Source organism: Vidua chalybeata, chromosome 6 (assembly GCF_026979565.1).
Source record: "Vidua chalybeata isolate OUT-0048 chromosome 6, bVidCha1 merged haplotype, whole genome shotgun sequence".
NCBI classification, from domain to species: Eukaryota; Metazoa; Chordata; class Aves; order Passeriformes; family Viduidae; genus Vidua; species Vidua chalybeata.
In genome coordinates, this window is record NC_071535.1 from 49,062,742 (window position 1) to 49,081,148 (window position 18,407).

Below are 18,407 nucleotides of genomic sequence, written 5' to 3' on the forward strand. Positions count from 1 at the left end.
GACTGTTATGAATGAATATGGGAAAAAATTCAGGCGTGCCCTATTATATTAAGTTGCAGCAGTTTGTAAGGAGGTCATGGGAAGAAGATGTGTGAAGAGATGTGGACAGCTCTGGTATGCTGAGCTCCTGTGTTAAAAGGATCAGGGGGCCATTTAAACCTTTGTCAGGACAGATTATCCTGTGTTGTACTGAAAGCATGCACAGGTACAGGTGTGGGATGCCTGGTTTCCAGCTGCTGAATTAAAGCTGTCTTCAGCTTAAGAAGGAATTAAGAATGTATGGATGAATGTTCTTCTGTTAGGTTGCCCTGCACAAGGGCTATTTCTAGGTAGATGAGGAGGTTTCTCAGAATGGGTCAAGGACATCAGTGGTTTTCTGAAGGACAGCAGAGATCTGTAGATTTGGGAGGAGTGTTACTCTGTGTAGGGCAGGGAGGAGGCAAGATGCAGCCTCTAAATTTCAATTTTTAATGCCTGCTCCTGTGAATTTTCATGTGAAAGGAGGCATTAGGAATTTTTTATTTGGAATTTCATTATTCAAGCCTGAGATTAAGCATTCAGTGTGAATATCCAGAGTTCATTTGAAAAGTAATCATTAATGCAGCCATGAACTGAGATAGCCTAGATGAACTCTTTCATCTAGTATTTATGAAGGATAGTTCAAAGCTTGCCTAGGTACCAAATAGAGACTTCAAGGAGATACGACTAGTGCAGGATATTATCTTAAAACAGGAAAATTGATATAAAGATAAATCTGAGTCTAGTGAAAATAAGTAAATGTTAATGTGCCTCTTTGTCTGTTGTGTTTTACTGAGAAACAACCAACCTGTTTTTAAAACTAATGTACTTATTTGTTTTTATTGCTAATTCTTTCTACTTATGTGGCCAAGCAGATTGATTAAAAAAAAATGCTAAAAGGGGAAAAATGACACACTCTACAGTCTTAGTAGCAGTATAAAACAGCACAGGAAAAGCTACACTGTCAGACAGGAAGCAACTAGAAGTGCTTTATGCAATGTTGCTGGATTTGCAGTACTCTGAAGCCTATGAACTTGTAATTTTGAGGACATTCTCAACTGTCTGTGCTTTGTTATACATGAGGACACAAGGATGATGTGAAGAAAATGCAGAGGAACCTTTCAGAGAGTGGTTTGTATTCAAGCCCTTGAATATGTACGTACCTTCATCTGTATTCTGTGAAGGATGTGAGCATGTGTTTTGAGTGATTTGCTGTTGCGTGTACACTGATGCACACTGCTGTGTTTACAGCTCAAAGAGCACGAGCAAACCAGATCTGCATGATCATGTAGAATCTCAACCAATGTAGCATACTGTTGTTTACTTAAGGAGCTGTCAGAAAGTTTTTTCTTAAAAATCTTCTTTCCTTTGTCTTTTTTTTCCAGCTTTCTGAGCTCCTGTACCGTGTAGTTCGTTCAGGTTGTAAGCTGGAATAACACAGGATGCATGAATTTATATCTCTTACTCCTTAATTCCAAATGGTATTGAACCTCTGGACTTCATTTGATGTAGCATTTGCCTGGTGAAAAAATAAAAAGTTGCTATAAAGTCATCTGGGTCAATGTGGATGTTCACAGTAGAGGAATTGAAATGAGGAGGTACCATGCTCAGAACATGGGAAGATCCAGGTCTTAGGAAGCATTGTTAGTATCTTAGAAGAACTGGAAAAGCTTTCCAATATTGTACCCTTCTTTCTACACAAGTTGTAGAATAACTCCTGCCTTTTGTGTGCCCTCTTCCTGCACTGAGTCTGGTATGAAATATCACATTTTCTGATGCCTCAGCCACTTCCATGCTGATGTACTCTGTCCAGTTGACTCATCACTGTGTATGTTTTCTTGACTTCTAATTAAAATCTGTCCTAGTCTAATATTAGACCAACACTCCTCGTTACATGACCCTTCATTCTTAAGTAATTCATCCTGCAACCTCCTTACTCTGTATGACTAATGTCTTTTTCTCAAATATTCTTAGAACATTATAAAATACCATCTATTTTATAAGCAGCACAATAGCTATACCTCCCATTACAATTGCTCAGTGCTTTCTGTCATAGCTTAGTGCTTTCTTTTCCTTAGGATTTTGACGAGACTTTAACCTTTGGCGGAATTTTCCACGCATTGGTGTTTGCCTCAGCCTGAAATATCCACTTGAGACTGGGGTTTTTTTGTTTGTTTGCAGAAAGTATAATCAGTATTTCATTGAAAAGGCACATCTAAATCAGCTTCTGTTAGTTTCTCTCACAGAAAAGACAGATTTATGTACTTTGAGGTTTTTTTGTTTGTTTGTTTGTTTGTTTGGTTTTTTTTTTTTTTTTTTTTTTTGTTAAAGGATCCCTGGGCGGTTGTTTTTTGGCTAAAAAATGGAAATTATTGACTATTAGCAGGAGTCTGAGCATGGGATGGGGAATGCTCAGCAAACAGGAACAAGTCTGGGGAAGTAATGTGTCTCAAAAGAACTGAGAACTGCATTGATGAGCAGTGAGAAGGAACTGTTTGCTTAACTCATCTTTGGACATTCAAAAAATTCTTCCTAAAAGCAAAAATTATTTTATCTGGTTTTAATAATTTTAAGTTAATGTTCTCCATGCTTGTGTACTAATAACCACCTGAAACTTGTTTCCCTTATTGTAGCAAAAAAGAAAAAGTTAAATTGCAATGGTCTGTGTTTGTAATTGGAAACATTTTACATTCATGTTTTACAGAAATAATTTACATTCTGCTAAGGGTTCTGTTTGGTTTTGCATATGTAAGTGATTCTTTGCTGGTTTGCTCAGTGAAAGAAAATAGAATCTGTGGATGGCAGGTGTTTTGTTGTAGCTAAGCATTGTTGCTCTTTTAATCCTTCATATATGCTTGCAGTCTTCAGTTGCACTGGAGCAGTGCCCTGGTGGGATGGTGCAAAGGTTCACTTTTGTTTTGTGAGTGGCTGGTGTTTCTTGTTCATGTCTGCATCCAGACAGAGCACCAGATTCATTTGAGGAAGGAGATTTTTCCTCCAAAAGGTTGAGAGAAACCTTTGTTGCCTTTGTGTACAGTTGGTGTTGTAGACTGTGTGAGGATCTGGGTCTGTATTACCAATTCAAAGCTTGCTTTTTCAGAGGCCTTGCAGCTTGCTGGTGTTTTTGCCTGTGGCACTTGATACTTCTGGCTTCTGAGAGCTGAAATGCTTAAATTCAACTATAGTCCTTGGGATCAATACAGCAGTGTCTGGGTAGGGCTTGAGAGCCTGTGGTATATTAATGATCTAACTGGATGTTACAAAAATGATTTCTGGCTTTAGATTTCATAAAACTCAGTCTCAGTTCCTGTAGTTAATATAAAATAGAGCAGCCTGCCTATCATTTCTCAGTCCACTAATAGGGTTCTGTAGAAGTGCAGTAACCTGGTGTGATGTAAAAGCCTGAAGCTTACTCTATATTTAAATTTGTTATGTACATTTTTGCAGCTGCAGATATTTTTAGCAGAGATCTATGTAAATTGCAAAGTAAATATACTAACTTTAGAACAGGCATGTTTTTTAAACCCAAAACTGTCTTCCTAATCTAAGATACACTAGTAGTTCTCTTAATGAAATTAATTTTTATCCTTTAACCTAACAAAACGTAGCTACTGTGTTAAAAGACCTCACTTGTATTGAATATAGTATGTGACTGTTTTCAGCTTTTCCCTGAACTGAGAGGAAGCTGCAAAGGAAAAAAGCTTTGTGCCCTTGAGAGAGAAGGACAACTAATTTTATCACTTAATTATTTTAGGGGAAGCATTATCAGTGAACTGAGAGAATGCATCTGAAAAACTTGCAGTGATTGGAGTGAAAAGATAACACTGCCAGCAGATTTCCAAGGAAAATGCCTATACTTTTCCTATATATGAACTGAGGTTTCCAGTTCATTTACAAAATGCATTATCACCTTAAACTCTACAAACCAGCAGTGTCCCTATCAAGACAGTTTAACAGCACCCTAAGGAAAAGGGAGATGTTCAGATTTCCAAGGGTTTGTGTTTTGGCATCAGTTTAGAAACCTCTCAGTTGTCACCTTTGGGTAGTGTGACCATACCCCCTGCACCTGACCCCTCTGTGGGGCAGGGAGAGGCATGTGCAAGCTGACTTGCAGGACTGGATGGTATTTTCCCCCGATACATCTTTTGGTCTATAAACATGATGTCTTGAGTTCAACTCTGGAGAGCAGTTTGAGGCTTGGCTGAAGTGTGTACATAACTCAAGGTCATTGCAGGTTTCTTTCTGGGCAGGAATGTGGGTTGATGCTTCTAGTTAGAACCACGTTGAGGACTTTACCTTCTGCTGTGTGTATATAACTTGTTTAATTTTAAGCCCAGAAGGGACAGGCTTATCTGCAGAGGGACCTAGTCACTTCATTAAGAAAACAAAGCTGTTACTTTGTATGATTTTTTTTTTTTTTTTTTTAATTCAAAGGAAGCAAGGGTAAGAAGGATGTTTATGGATGTTATCCGTACAGGAGAATGTTTTGGGTGTCAGTCCTGCAGCAGTGCACTTGGAATAATAACCCTTGGAGAGAAGGATGAGCCATAAGGTGGTGATTTCATTTAAAGTTGCCTTTCCTTGGCCAATGTGTGATTTCTGTGAAAACAAATCAGTGCATTTCCAATGCTTAATGGCAGTTGTGCTAGTGCTCCTGACTAACCAGATGTCTCCTGAAGGCTATAGCTCTGCTAACACTAGTGACAGAATGTAACTTCTATCATGAAAACATAGAACTCTGTTAAATGCAGGTCATGCAATGAATTGTTCATGGCAAAGAATGGGAATAGAAAATAAATCTCTTTTCTGTAATCTTTTATGTATCAAAATAAGCTGTTTTGTTTGTGCTTCCATTAACCTGAAATATGTCCTTTGTGTAACCAAAGTGTATTTATTGTATGCAGAATATCTAGGTTATGCAGCTTTACTGACTTGGTTTATTTACAGCCCAGGCCATCATTCAGATATTATTCTGCTAGAAAATAAGTTAATAAAGAACGAGTAGCTTCACAGAAGTATAACATAATATCTTGAGCTAGTTTTTAATGTTTTTTTTTTGTTCTGTTCCCAGAAATAATTTCTCACCAGCTTTTGAAGCTGTAGATAAGATGCATTAAAAAGTTCTGGTTTTGAATTGGCATCCACATGTTTCAGGAACTTGGTGAATAAGTAATCTTGAAATGTGTTTTGTGTTTAGAAGCTGGCAAGGTGTTCACCTGGGGCAGAGTGGACTACGGGCAGCTTGGAAGGCATATGGTGGTTCCCAGTGGGCAGCAGAGCACAGCATCTGAACAGTTCTTGGTGCTGTGTAACATCCCTGTTTCAGTTGTTTGCCTAAATGGAGCATCTCAGGTAAAGAAGAAAATTACCATTTCCACACCCTACCTTTTTTTCTTTTCCCCTTTTTTTTTTAATGCATTAAAATAATCAGAACAGTTTCCCAACAGAGCCCTTTCAAATGCTGCAGCACAAGCTCTTGCTCGCTCTTCCTGTAAATTCAGAAATTATTAACATTCAATTATTTCTTTTAAAAGGCTTTTGCATTCAGGAGCTGATTTTTTCCTTGGTGGAATCAGCTTTAGCAAAAGATTCCAAATTCTCTCAGGTATCAATGTGTGCAGGTGTAAGATGTGCCTGCAGTGCAGCTGAACAGAGGAGGTGGGACTTTGCCCAGGTGTAGCACTACTTTTGTCTGAAACTCCAGACCAGCACCCCACAAATCATAACTGGTGGTCCCTCTGATCCATGGGAGAGGCTTGCACAGCCATATTAACAGTTCTCCTGGCTTGTATTGCAGCTGAGAAGAGTGGAGATTCCCAGTACTGTGGGGGCAGGAACAAAAATTTGTGATGTGTTTGAGACAGGAGGTTGATGGCTGATGGAGAACTTCTGCCCACTATGCTTACTCTTGATCTCTTGTGCTCCTTGAGTAGTCTCCAGTTTGAGTTGTAAGGGGGAGTGAAGAAGGGGATGTGTTCAGGAAAGCAGAGATGGGGAAACAGGCAGAAGGTGGGCTTTGTTTAAGGTGTAGCCTTGTTGGCTTAAAATTAGATTAATGATCTGTCCAGGTGCCACTCTCAGAGTGTAGTCATCCAGGGCATTAAACTTCAGCAAGGTATTAAAGAGTACCTGTGAAACTTCTAAAGAGTTGCCTTGTTCTAAAAAAGGCTGAAGAGTTTCAATCAACCAACCCAAAACTTCTCCAGCCACCTGGCCCACATTGCAGAGGGCAAAGGCAGGGACAAGAAGTGAAGCACTGCTTACTCTTGGAGAAGACCTGGTTTGAGACCATTTAAGGAACCTGAAGATGCACAAGTTCATGGGACCTGATGTGATATACCCATGGGTCCTGAGGGAACTGACAGAGCAATTGGCTAGGCCACCATCCATCATACTTGAGAAGCTGTGGCAGTTTAGCGAAGTTCCCACTGGAAAAAGGGAAACACAACCCCGATTTTAAAAAAGGGAAATAAGGAAGACCGGCAGACCTTATAGATAGGTCAGTCTCACCTGGGTGCCTGGCAAGATCATGGAACAGATCCTCCTGGAAACTATGCTAAGGTATGTGGAAAACTGTGGAAAGGACAGCCAACAAGGCTTCACCACAGCAAATCTGGCCACCAGCCTGACAAATCTGGTGGCCTTCTATGATGGGGTTACAGAAATGGTGGATGAGGGAAGAGCAACTGACATCATCTACCTGGACCTGTGCAAAGCATTTGACACTTTCCCACATGACATCCTGTCTTTAAATCCAAGAGATGAGGATCTGAGGTGTGGGTGACTCCGTGGCTCGATCCCCGCAGTCACAGGGTTGAGGTCAGTGGGGCGTGGTGTTCCTGAGGCACTGGTATTGGGACCAGTGCTGTTAGTCAGTGACAAGGACAGTGGGTTCGAGGGCATCCTCAGCAAGTTTCTGACACACACAAGCTGTACTGTGTGGATGACACACTGGAGGGAAGGGATGCCATCCTGAGGGACCCTGTCTAAGGCCCCAGAGCCCATGATGCTGCCCTAATGTTTAGTCACTTAACTCCTCTGAGTCTCAGACAACTTTCCTCATTTTGACAAGGGGGTCCCTACTTTTTGTCATTAGTTATGTATAGACAGCTCCATTTCTGAAGCTGCTTCACACTGTTTTTCATCTGTGCTGCGTGCAGTGTCTCAAGTACATTGTTCTGTTGTTTCTTGGACAATACAAAGTCAAGGCAGCTGCAGCTTTTGCACAGTGGAACTTATCCTTGGCAGGACAAGTGATGCATGAAAGTGAAGGGATGTATTCAGATAGATTCTTTGAAAAGAAAGAGGAACAACAATCTCATCTTTATTCTGCTGCCCTCAGCGCTGTTCCTCCTTATAGACCTATGAGGGACCTGATTTGAGTGATTAGCAATGGCAGTGTTCTGGAGCAGACATCATTCTTTGCAGAGATAACAGCATAAAGATGACTTAAGGGGATCATCTGCATCCTAGGAGGAGCTGTGTTAATGAAAAAAGGAAAAACAGAAAATAAGGACCTAAATTGTTTCACTTCAAGATTATAAAATACTGCCAAAGCTAGAATTTATACTTGAAAATGCCTTCAATTGCAGTATGTAGTTTATGTAGAATGAGCTGTTCTTTGTTAACACACAAGCTACCCCTTTTTCCATTTGTTATCATATGGAGACATGATTAGATTTGAGAGCTGAATTGCAAGGAGCATAGAGAAGAGGAGATCTTTTCCATGTTTACCTTGAATTAACAATTCCAGTTTTTGTGATAAATGCGGAGAGACAGTTTAACAGTTGAGGATTAGGACTGATGATTTTTATTCATGGTCTATTTTTATAAATCACTTTTAATGATTCAACTGAATTTTTGGCAAAGCTGTGATCTGCTGATTGCCTCTGCACTTCAGTTAATATTGTTAAAGCCAAAGTGGAGAAACTAATCTAAGGATTAGAGGACAATATAAAAGACACATGGGTTTAGCTCAAGGACAGCACAGCAGATTTAACCCCCTGTGTTGCTCCTTGTCTCCATGCCCATGACCTGCCTACTTTCTCCACTGAAGACCAGGAATTCTCCTTTCATTGAACTGACACTGCTATAATGTCTGTGTCTGCCACTTCAAAACCTGATTTTTGAAGTGTTGTGAATGACCTATTCCATTGTGAGTTTGACTTCAACTGAAAACATTGACTTTGAGAAATAAGAGCACTTTTTTTCCTTTAAAATGAAGCAAAGAAGGAACAAAAGCCTTGATTTTAGATAATTATCCATTAATCTGAGTGTGTCTTCCTGGCAGGTTGAAAAGTGGGGAGGTTCCCGGTGTTGAATGTGTTTAAAATTCTTGTATTTTGCCACTGCAGGTCTGTTTGCTGCTTTCTTCTCAGTGCTTTGGTGCCTAACCAACATGGAATAGGCCAAGGCACTGAGAAGTTGTGTGAGGCATTTTGCAGGCAGTGCTCTTGTGTTGTGGGGCGTCCTTGATGGGACCTCTTCAGAACATCTGACTCATCTGATACGCATTCATCCAGTGCTCTTCAGATGAAAGGATAATTAAATACAAATGGCCTGAAATATGATGAGTCTCTCTATTTAGCAAATGCTACAAAGATCTCATTTAATGTTTCCTCCTTGTCAAAATGCTCTTCCAGTCTGTTTGATATTTTTGGCTTTAATAGCTATTGTTCTACTGTTTGTGGTATGTTCAGCATGTCATTCACATTGCAGCAAACATTTGCTGCAGCAATAAACAAGTGAGAAGTGTCTGTGCAGTGCTGAATGTTTCTTGCTAAGTTGGGTGGAAGGAAGGACTGCAGTTATTTTGGATATGCATGGCTTCACATGGAGCCATGTTTTCATCATGTCCTTTTCTACTCAAGGCAAACTGTGCTAGATCACAGCTTTCTGGGGAGGGATCTCTGAAATTTCAGTAGGGAAATTAAAAAATAATCATCACTCAACTTGAATCTTGATGATGGATGTAGGGACTAGTTGTGTCAGGGAATGAACGTAACTGATAGACCGGTGTCAACATGTGCCTACTGTGTTTATCCTGATCCTGCTGTGGCCCATGGTTCCAGTGTGCAGGTTCATCCTGTACAATACGGATTGCTTTGGATCCTCTGTATGGTTCTTTTCTTTCAAGCAATGGCATCATAAATACCCATGTTCTCCTGGCACTTTGCAGTCAAAGCTTATTGCTGTTCTTTTCAGTGCAGTTGCAGTAAGATGTCATTTTTGTTTAAGCGTTTGAAAGGTAGCTTTGGTTTTAGCATATTCTTGTTTTTCTTCTTTTTCCCCATTCATTATTAAGCAGCTGCCTACAAGGTATCTTAGCTGCCTCTAAGGTATCAGTATGATGACAATTGCTTATATAACTGATAGATTAATGTATATACATTATTACCTTAACACATAGTCACAATAATAGTGAAAATGGAACCTTTTGCTTTTGAAAAAAAAGACAACTGTTTTTGAGTTATAAGAGAAATTTGTTAGAGGCCTCTTTGTAAGTAAACCTACAGTTGAGGTTTTAAGGGGCATCAAAAGAAATAACCTAATATTATATATCACCTCTATGCTCTGTGTGTGGCTTTAAAATAATTATTTGTTTGACTGGCTACCATAAGTGTTTTTGATTTGAATGTTCAGAATGAGAGGTTTGTATTTTTGTGGGAGAGAAACAAGTTGAACTTTCCTAAACCAGATTTTACTGCTCAAAGTTTGAGAATATGTGTGAAGTAACTGATCCAAAAAGCTGCTTAAAAAAAAAAGCCCCCTTTGGGTGTTAAGGAAGGAGATAAATGCAAAAAAAAAGTTGAAGTGATGTGTAGTTTCTCATTTGCTAAGCAAGTAATACTTTGGTGTGTGTTGTGAGTTTTTTGGTTTGGTGTTTTTTTCCAGTTATGAACTGCTGTCTTTTATGAGTTGGTCTTGATCCATGTCTTTTGAGAAATGGCATTGTTGAATTTTCCTTGATTGATTTTGTTATTCTGTTTTAGCGATGCAATGATGAAAATTTTAATATAGAGATGGTCCCTTTAATATTTTTGCATCAAGTTCTTGGCTTATCAATTAATTTCAAGAGACAATAAAGGAAATAAAGGCCACAGAGAAGTGGGTTCCGAGTACAGCTCACTTTGTGAGTGACAAATTGCAATTAAGGATGAAAATAAAAGACTAAATTGTTAAAATTATTATTAAGGGGGAGAAACCCAAACAGGATGTAACAGAAGATGGAAACTACAGTCTGCATACAAAATGCAGCAAGTCTGTGTTTGATTAGGTGGGTTTGTGTGCTCTGCATGCCCTATGTAGGAGAGTAACACTAATCTTGGCAGCACTGCAAGAACTTGAGAGTTCACAGTCATGTCACAGGCAATGAGGGAACAGGATTTATTAGCTTAGTCAGTTCTCTCTGCTGTTCTCATAAGCAGAAAATTGAGAGCAGTACCAAACTGCTGCAACCCAAATGCCACTTTTTGCCTAGGTAGCCATCCCACTTACTCTGTGCCTTTCTTATCCCATTAAGACATGACTGTGGTTTGTAAAGAGTATCTTATGGCCTGCGTAGAGAGACCTTTAACATGCACTGCGAAGTCATTTCTGCAAGTTAAGAATAGCAGTGTGCTAGGAGCAGAGCCTAGCTCACCAACTCTGTGTCTGTAATTTTTGGAAAGCAAAGAGGAGGTGATACTGGTTCCCAGCACTGTCCTTCCTGCCACCCCTGCCAGTTTCCCTGCAGCTGGCATTGCATGGAGGGAGATGGGAAACCAAAGTCACACCAAAGGAATGGCAAAGGAGAACTCCCACGCTGCCTCTGCGTGCCAGGGAGCACATGCTGTGTGGGTACACACTAGAGGCTTTCCATGTATCACTTTTGCAGATAATTTTGGTTCAAAATGACCAAAATTGATCTGCTGGGGTTGTACTGCAGCAGTGAGGTGGCAGCCAGGGCCAGGCTGCTCTGCAATCTGTATGGGAGACCAGGAAAGGTCAATTTCCTGACAGATGTGGTGGTGTAGGAGAGGACTGACATGGGATAAAGTCAGGAGGTGGAGACTCACCCAGCATGTGATGACTGAGGTGTTACAAATGTGACTCTGGGCAAGCCTTAGTCTTCATAAGTCATAAATTAATTTTCAATTTGGTGGTGTGTTGCAGTTAGAATTCCAAATGAGTATCTCACTTGGAGATCTCTGAAAGTATCAGGAAATGAAAAGAGACTAAAACTACTTGCAGTAGTAGCCATGGCTTGTGCAGACAGGCATCAGCTGTGGGTAGTGAGGCCCCAACAATGACACCAAATTGGCAGCTCTATTTAATGAGCTTATTGGTAGCAGAATCTAAGCAATCTAAGTTACTTTGTAAATCTCTGATCTCTTCATGCTCATACTGTATTCCTTAAATTAAAAATACTGGCTGGGTCCCATCCTTCTGCATGGATTGTTCTAGTAACAGTGCACCATGACTGCTGCTCTCAGCATAGAGACAACTTGTGATTCTGCTCCTTGGAAGGATTTCTTTGCACCAGGCAGTGCCATAATTGCTCAGTAATGCCCTTCAGATGCATGCTGCTAATCAACCATGGGCAGTGCTGCAAAATTACTTAAAATGTACTTGGTTTTGAGACAGTCTCTGTGAGCAGCAACTTGGAAGTGACAGAACTCCAGTTCTGCCTCACTGATGTGATTTTGGTTGCCTCGTTCATCCATGAGAAGCCTGAACAGAAAGGTTTCAGTGTAAAATGCACCCAACCTAGTTTAAGGTGAATCAGATCTAACCTAGGGTAAGTGCATGAACGTGTTCCAAGTTCAAGTGAAAATATGGTTTGAAGCTAGAGGCCCTAAAGCATGCAGTTTTTCATTCTCAATTTGTCATTAGGACTGTTACAGAGAAGGGATTAACAAATCAATGCAGGCTAAAATGAGAGAAAATCAATAAGAAACTGTAGTGAACTGGAACAAAGCTATCAATTTGCAGTGTTCTCTGCAAAGAAATCTCATCCATACCTCCTTTTGTGGATGGGAAAGTAATGCCAAAATGATGATGATTTGAGGTTAGAGTAATTGTTTTTTACCTGGCTGACCCCAGAACTTTAGGTCAAGAAACTTCTGGTGTAAATGCTGCTTATCTTTCCTATTTCAGTTGTGTTGGTGAATTTTATTGGCATGTTCTGTAAAACTGAAATCTTATAGAAAAATAGTCAAGGAGAAATACATAATTTAAGTTACCCTCACAGGAATTTGATCAGTCTTTTTAATGGTTTATTTTTTTGTATTAGTGAAAGTGACTTTGTTATTTGTTCATTGTTTTTCTGTCTCCTTAAGATGAATGTTACTGCTGCAAAGTTTACTCTTTAATGCATACTGCCTGTATGCATTCTGTAGATAGAGAATATACTGCACTACTGGGTAGGTTACTGCAGGTGAATGAGAAGGAAGAGAGCTTAGTGATGCCAGCACTACCTGTTTATTGTGTTGTAATATTGGTTCTTTCCAGCCCATTTGTCACTGTGAGGCCATAAACTCACCAAGGTAGTGCCAGCAAGCAGACTGCTTCTCCCTGCTTTTAATTTAGAGGGTTTGGATTTGGTTTGAACCTGGGTTGTGCCTGTACTTTTACTCCTGTGATGGCCTTTGTTTGTATTTGCCTGATATTTCCAGCTTTCACTTGCCAACGAGTCACTCAGGCTCTGGGCCCTGCCAGTCCTCCTGGCCTTTGTGCTTAGGTTACAAGTTATTATAAAGCTCCTGTTTAATCAAAGATTCAGCACAGGGGGATTTGTGTTTCTGCTGTGATGCCATGGCACAGCTTTCCAAGCCTGCTGTACTGGGCAGCCTGCTCAGTGACAGGGGCCTGTTTGTCCTCCCACCTAGTGGCTCTTCTCAATTGCCTGTTGGCTGCCTTTCTCTAATTTAAACTGAAGTTATCAAAGGCAGAAGCTACTTCTGGACTCTGTTTCTTAAATGGTCTAATACAGTCTGTGCGTTTACTCCAGCATTCAACCAACAGAACTTTTTTTGGGGGAGGGGGAAGGGGAAGAAAAAGTAAACGTGATTCGTCTAGTCCTGTGAGGACAAAAATGCTAAACTGTCTCCTCTTTTAAAACCTGCCTAAGGGTTTTATCTTGGTCTCCTGGCAGTTGATTGCTGAGGTCTCCATAAATTCAGTGGATTTGGCATGTAATCAGATGCCAGCAAAGACTGAAAAAAACTATGCCTTGCAGTTCTTTTTTTGTCAGCAAAAGTAGATAAAAACCTTTAAAAAGAATTAAAAAAAATTCATTCTCAGATAGAAAAAAATTGATAGTTCTTACCTTAGAAGTATGATTTTGAAAATGCCTCCTTCTACAGTTTGCCAGTTCAACTCCCATTTTTACAATTCCTCCTTCCCCTCCCAGGTGTAAAACTAATGTGAACAATTCCTTCCTTGGTAACAAGTAGATCAGGATGCAGTAAGGAGTTTTTAGGATGTGTTTGTTTTTCCAGAATGTTGTTTGACATAATGTTGTTCTCTCAAGTGTTAAATTAACAAATATTAAATACCCAAATTTCTTACTGATGGTTGCTTCAGTGGAAATCCTTCTTGTCCAGCTTTTTTTAGTTTTCTGAAGTTGTCAAGGTTTTCCGGCAGCCTCCACTGTTGGCTGATTTAAAAAATGTGAACCCATTTAAAACCTTGGGAGTCTCAGACCATGGTTCATTTCTATAGAAAGAAAAATTTAAAAAATTAAATAATAAAAAGCTAGGTGCTGCTGGACCTCACAAGAGAATACTGAGGGGGAAAGGATGAAAGCCATTTAACTTTAACATTGATGGCTAACAGATCAGACAATGATAATACAGTGTCTGACATTTGATTAAGTGTTATGACAAGATACATTGCTGGTGTTTATAACTATGCAATTCCTTTATTGCTTTTCTGTATGCCAAGGTGCTGTACTTTGTGTTGTTTCGTGTTCTGATGCAAGTACAGGATATGATTTTTGCTTCTTGGATTTATTCCTTGCTTGTATCTTCTCTGTTTGGCTCTCTATTTTGATTTCTCATGGTTTTGTGGTGTGTTTTTTTTTCTTTTTAATGTGTGGATGAAGGAAAATCCTTTTTCTTCGGTACTTTTGGGAAAGTGTTTGTGACTTAAACACACAAAAGACTATTCCAGAAGTAGAAAACAGTGAATGGATTTTTTTCCTTTGACTTCTTGATCTGCTACTGCTTTTTTTTTAGGATTTAACCACTACAAAGTTAAAATAAAGGCATCCTGATAAGCAGCTCTGTATCTATAACATTTAGACAATAATTGGTTTATGATTATAAAAAAATCCAACTTTGTGACTTTTGGGAGCACAGTTACAAGAACTTTTTTCAAAATTTTGCCAGAAAATAAGGACAGGAAGTGAGATAGAAAGCATTGCAACATAATTACAAGCATTACAGAGGCAAATCTATCTCAGCATCTTACATTTAGAGCAGCTGGCGAAAGGCAATCTTTTCACCTTTACTGGTCTGCCTTGAGTACATGTATGAAGAACTGATTCAAGTCTGAAGCCTCTATTTGATCCTACCCTTTGTTTCATCTTCTTGAGTAGATTATTGGGCAAGGAGAGCATTTATTAAAACAATTCTTATCAGTGCTGGAAATACGGGTATTTGAGAGCCTAAGTTTTATTACCAGTGATCTTATCTTCAGCTAGTAGGTGTCAGTTTGTCTTTTGAAAATTTGAATTTTCCATGTCTGAAAGGATTACTTTGAAAGTGCATGCCAAGTTCTTTAGAACACACAGACTGATTTTTTTTTGCTTCACAGTGAATATAATGTTTTCACTGGGAATGCAAGTCACAGGTTCTGGTGGGAGGGGATGTTGTCAGTCTTCAGAAACCAAAAATTCACAATCTTCTTTTTGCTGTTTCATGGCACCTGTTGTGCTTTGATTCCTACTTCTGTTTTAAAAGAATACAAAATATTATTTCATGGTTACTCTACCAAGTAACCTTAAACAAAGGAGATAATGGAAATGTGTGATGACAGTCACTTTTAAAGTTTTACTGCGCAATCCTACGACTTCTTCCTCTTTGATACTGCTGATTCGACTCAATATTTTTATCTGGGACCTCTGTCACACAGAATTGGGGCTAAGAAAAATGTAGAGACTTGTAGAAATGCATTTATATGGTCAGTTGTATAACTTGCTCAGGATTTTTTTTGTTCAGTTTACATGTTAGACATAAATCTAACAAAACATAATGTTGAGATTTGCAACATAAGGAAATGAGAAAGTGCTTGGAACAGAGTAATAGAAGGCTCTCTCCTGGTTCTTCTGTTTGCATGAAGTCTTACAGGATTAATTTGCTGTCTCTGGTTTTCCTTGCCACAGCAAGTCTGAAATGCAGACTGCCTGGAGGAGCATGAAAAGCAAAATACTTGTGTTTTTTTACTTAGAAATATTAAGATAGTATTTGTGAATTACAGTGATGGTGTCTAATAATCTTAAAATACAAATGTTTTAACTTGGCTGACAAGCTGTTCAGGAATATGAGGTGGGATTTGATGTGGTGTTAATGTCTTTCATGTTTGAGAGATAATATGCCCCTCTTTCATGTTTGAGAGATAATATGCCCCATCCCCATCTCTTTAACAAATGAGGACAGAGTAGTGTCCTGTGTTCCTTTTCTGCATGGTACATGGAGACATCTACAATGTCTTGTGGCCAAATTAGTCAGGAGTGCACTGCTGGTATTCAGGGTCTTCAAGGATGGCTGGTTTTGTGTGTGAGGCCTCTGTTTTGCTTTCAGCATGGCAGAAAGCCAGTGAGAAAGGACTATTTATTCACTTACGTTGCATTAATGCTCAGCATGCCATGCCAGAGAGAATTCAAATGAAGTCATTTTATCAGAGGACTTCAAATATAGTAATGCTAAGTATGTGAGGGACTACTGATGTACCTCTGCTGAAATTAAATATACATTCCAAGTTGCTCTTTCAGCCCTTTTTTCCCCCTGTACTCTTTCCCCCTGTACTCTTCCTCTTTTGCTTTACTTACTGACAACTTCTGTTAGATAACCTGTGCTCCTACAGGGATTTCAAATTGTACTCCTGGCAACAGGTAACATGCTTCAAAAACATCTCTTCCACTCAGTGAAACTGCATGTGCAGTCCTGTGTTTGCAAGAGAAACATTCTCTTCTTTGGTAATTATGGAGCTAAAAACTCTATTTTGATAATTCAAGGAGTCAGGAGCAAAGTCCAAAAAGACTTTTATTCATGTTAGATCAATACGATTGTGATGCACTTGGGTTGTATGCTTTTGCATTTATTAAGAGAAATTTTTAATGTACCAAATAATACTCATATTTGGATTCCATCTAACTCTCTTATTCAGTGCTGTATGTTGGCTGATACTCAGTGGGAAGAGGAATCAAAACCATTAAAACACTTGGAACAGTGAAGCTAAATTAGTTTTATGTTTGAGCTAGCAAAAGTGAATCTCTGAATTCTAGCTTAGTTCCTCAATGAGGCCATTTTAATGGCCCACTTCAAGATTTTTTAATTCAGTTCATGGTAAGACAGAGATGTAAGAAGTGTTTCTGTTGTTACATGTGATTTACATACACCTAGATATAATTGAAGAGGATTACTTACATTTTGGAGAACTGGTATTAGAAAAATTGTGGTTTTTACATTTGTCCAAGCTGCACCTCCTAACACTTCAGATAATTTGCTTTCACTCATAATTTGTTTGACAAAGATCTCTCATGCAGGACCGTAATCATTACACAAGCCTTAGCTGGAGTTTCCTCGTGAGGTATTTTGCTACTGTGCTTTTTCCTCTGTTTTTTTTCCCTTGCTCTCTTGCCCAAGAGAGTTGTTGTTGTGTAGACCTACTGAGAGCCATCTGGTGTGCCTGCTGGGAAGCCGGAGCTGCACACCTAAATGAGCCTGTCACATTGTCCACATTTGTCATAGTGCTGGACCTGCACCTGGGAGGGACAGTCTGCAGAGACAGCTTTGTTACCTCTTTTGAAAATGTCTCTTTGGCCATAAACTTTTGGATACTTCAGTGCATTATTTATTAGAGAAAATACTTTCTCCAAGGTTCATGTGGCTGTAAGCATTTGAAAGCTCTTCAAGTGAGTTTGGAGCTTAAGGGGATAGCATTCAGGCCTGCCAGTCACTGTCTCCAGGACACTCTGTGCTATACATTCTCCTACTTTTGGAAAGAAGACACTTCTGTACTGTAGAAGCCTGAAAGTATGGCTTCTTACTCATCCTTTTTTTCAGCTAACGGCAGTACCTGGGGGTGAGATGCAGTAGCACATTTATTTCCCCTGGATCAGTGTCAAACTTTTAGAGCTGACCTGCCTGATCCTTAAATAGTCTTTTTCTTGCTCTGGCTATGTAGCAGCACATTTTCCCCATCTTCCCCTGGCAGATTTTGCTACCAGAGTCGCTGAAATGAATAAGACTTAGATGTTGATAGTTACGTTCTCCACCTCTTTCTCAAAGTAAAAGCACTGCTACACGAAGAAGAACCCTCAAATGTTCCCCTCTTATCTTTCTACCTCTATAAGATACTTCAAACCCTCCTCCTTCAAACTGGATGGAGATGTGTGAAAACTTGAAGACCAGCACATTGCCAGTCATAACAAGGCAAACTTTCTGATCCTGAGGGAACAGGAGGAATGCACCAGTGGATTTACCTGACTGCAAAATTATTTTGTCAGCTGAGTGTGCGTAAGCCCAACTGCATCTTCCCATCTAGAAGGTTCAAAGTACTGTTTGTACAGCTGCTCTTGTCTCACTGCCATGCTAAAATCAGAAAGCATTGTGTACCTGTCTTCTGCTCTGAGTCATGTCCCAGTGGGCAGGGTTCTCAAACAATCTTTGCAGGTGAGCTGGCTCAGAACAAAAACACAGTTCAGAGCTTATCTTAGGAAAACAGCTGCAAAAGGAAGACGGGTAAAACCTACATGGTTAAATAGAGCACTTGGGTTCCTGATGGATGGAGGAGCATGAAAGGCATAAGGAAAAGCCAGTAAGCATTCCTATGTGCAGTATAACTCTCCATAGTAAATCTCTTGTGTAGAACCTATTGATATCCTCTTGCAGATGATGCGCAGCTCTGTAGTACTCTTGACAGGAGATCCAAAATGCAGCAGGAATTCCTGGGTCAAGTCCAGTGTTGATACAGAGAGGTGCACTCAAGTCAGTGGAGCTCTGCAATATCCAGAGGAGTTGCCCACCAGGTTGTAAAGCTGTAAGATTGCTCAGTTTCTGGTGGCTGTCACAAAAACTGATGGTATAAAAGTGTATACCTGAGATTAATTTAAGGTAGTGATGACAGTGATCGTCTGTGAGAAGCTCAGTATGGTGTTAAGGAAACTTTTCCTTGAATGGCTT

At 39.7% G+C, this 18,407-nt stretch overlaps 1 protein-coding gene across 6 annotated transcripts in view; it reads left to right on the forward strand.

The window, feature by feature from the left end:
• Nucleotides 1-18,407, forward strand: part of SERGEF (secretion regulating guanine nucleotide exchange factor) — a 151,443-nt gene that overhangs the window by 24,305 nt on the left and 108,731 nt on the right. The window contains exon 9 of one of the 6 annotated variants that reach the window (XM_053946317.1): nt 1,404-1,486. The exons of the other annotated variants lie outside the window; for them this stretch is intronic. Within the exon in view, the coding sequence (XP_053802292.1) occupies nt 1,404-1,411 (8 nt within the window). The 3' untranslated portion in view covers nt 1,412-1,486. Of the gene's footprint in view, nt 1-1,403; nt 1,487-18,407 lie in introns of those variants that run through there. 6 annotated transcript variants of the gene reach the window in all.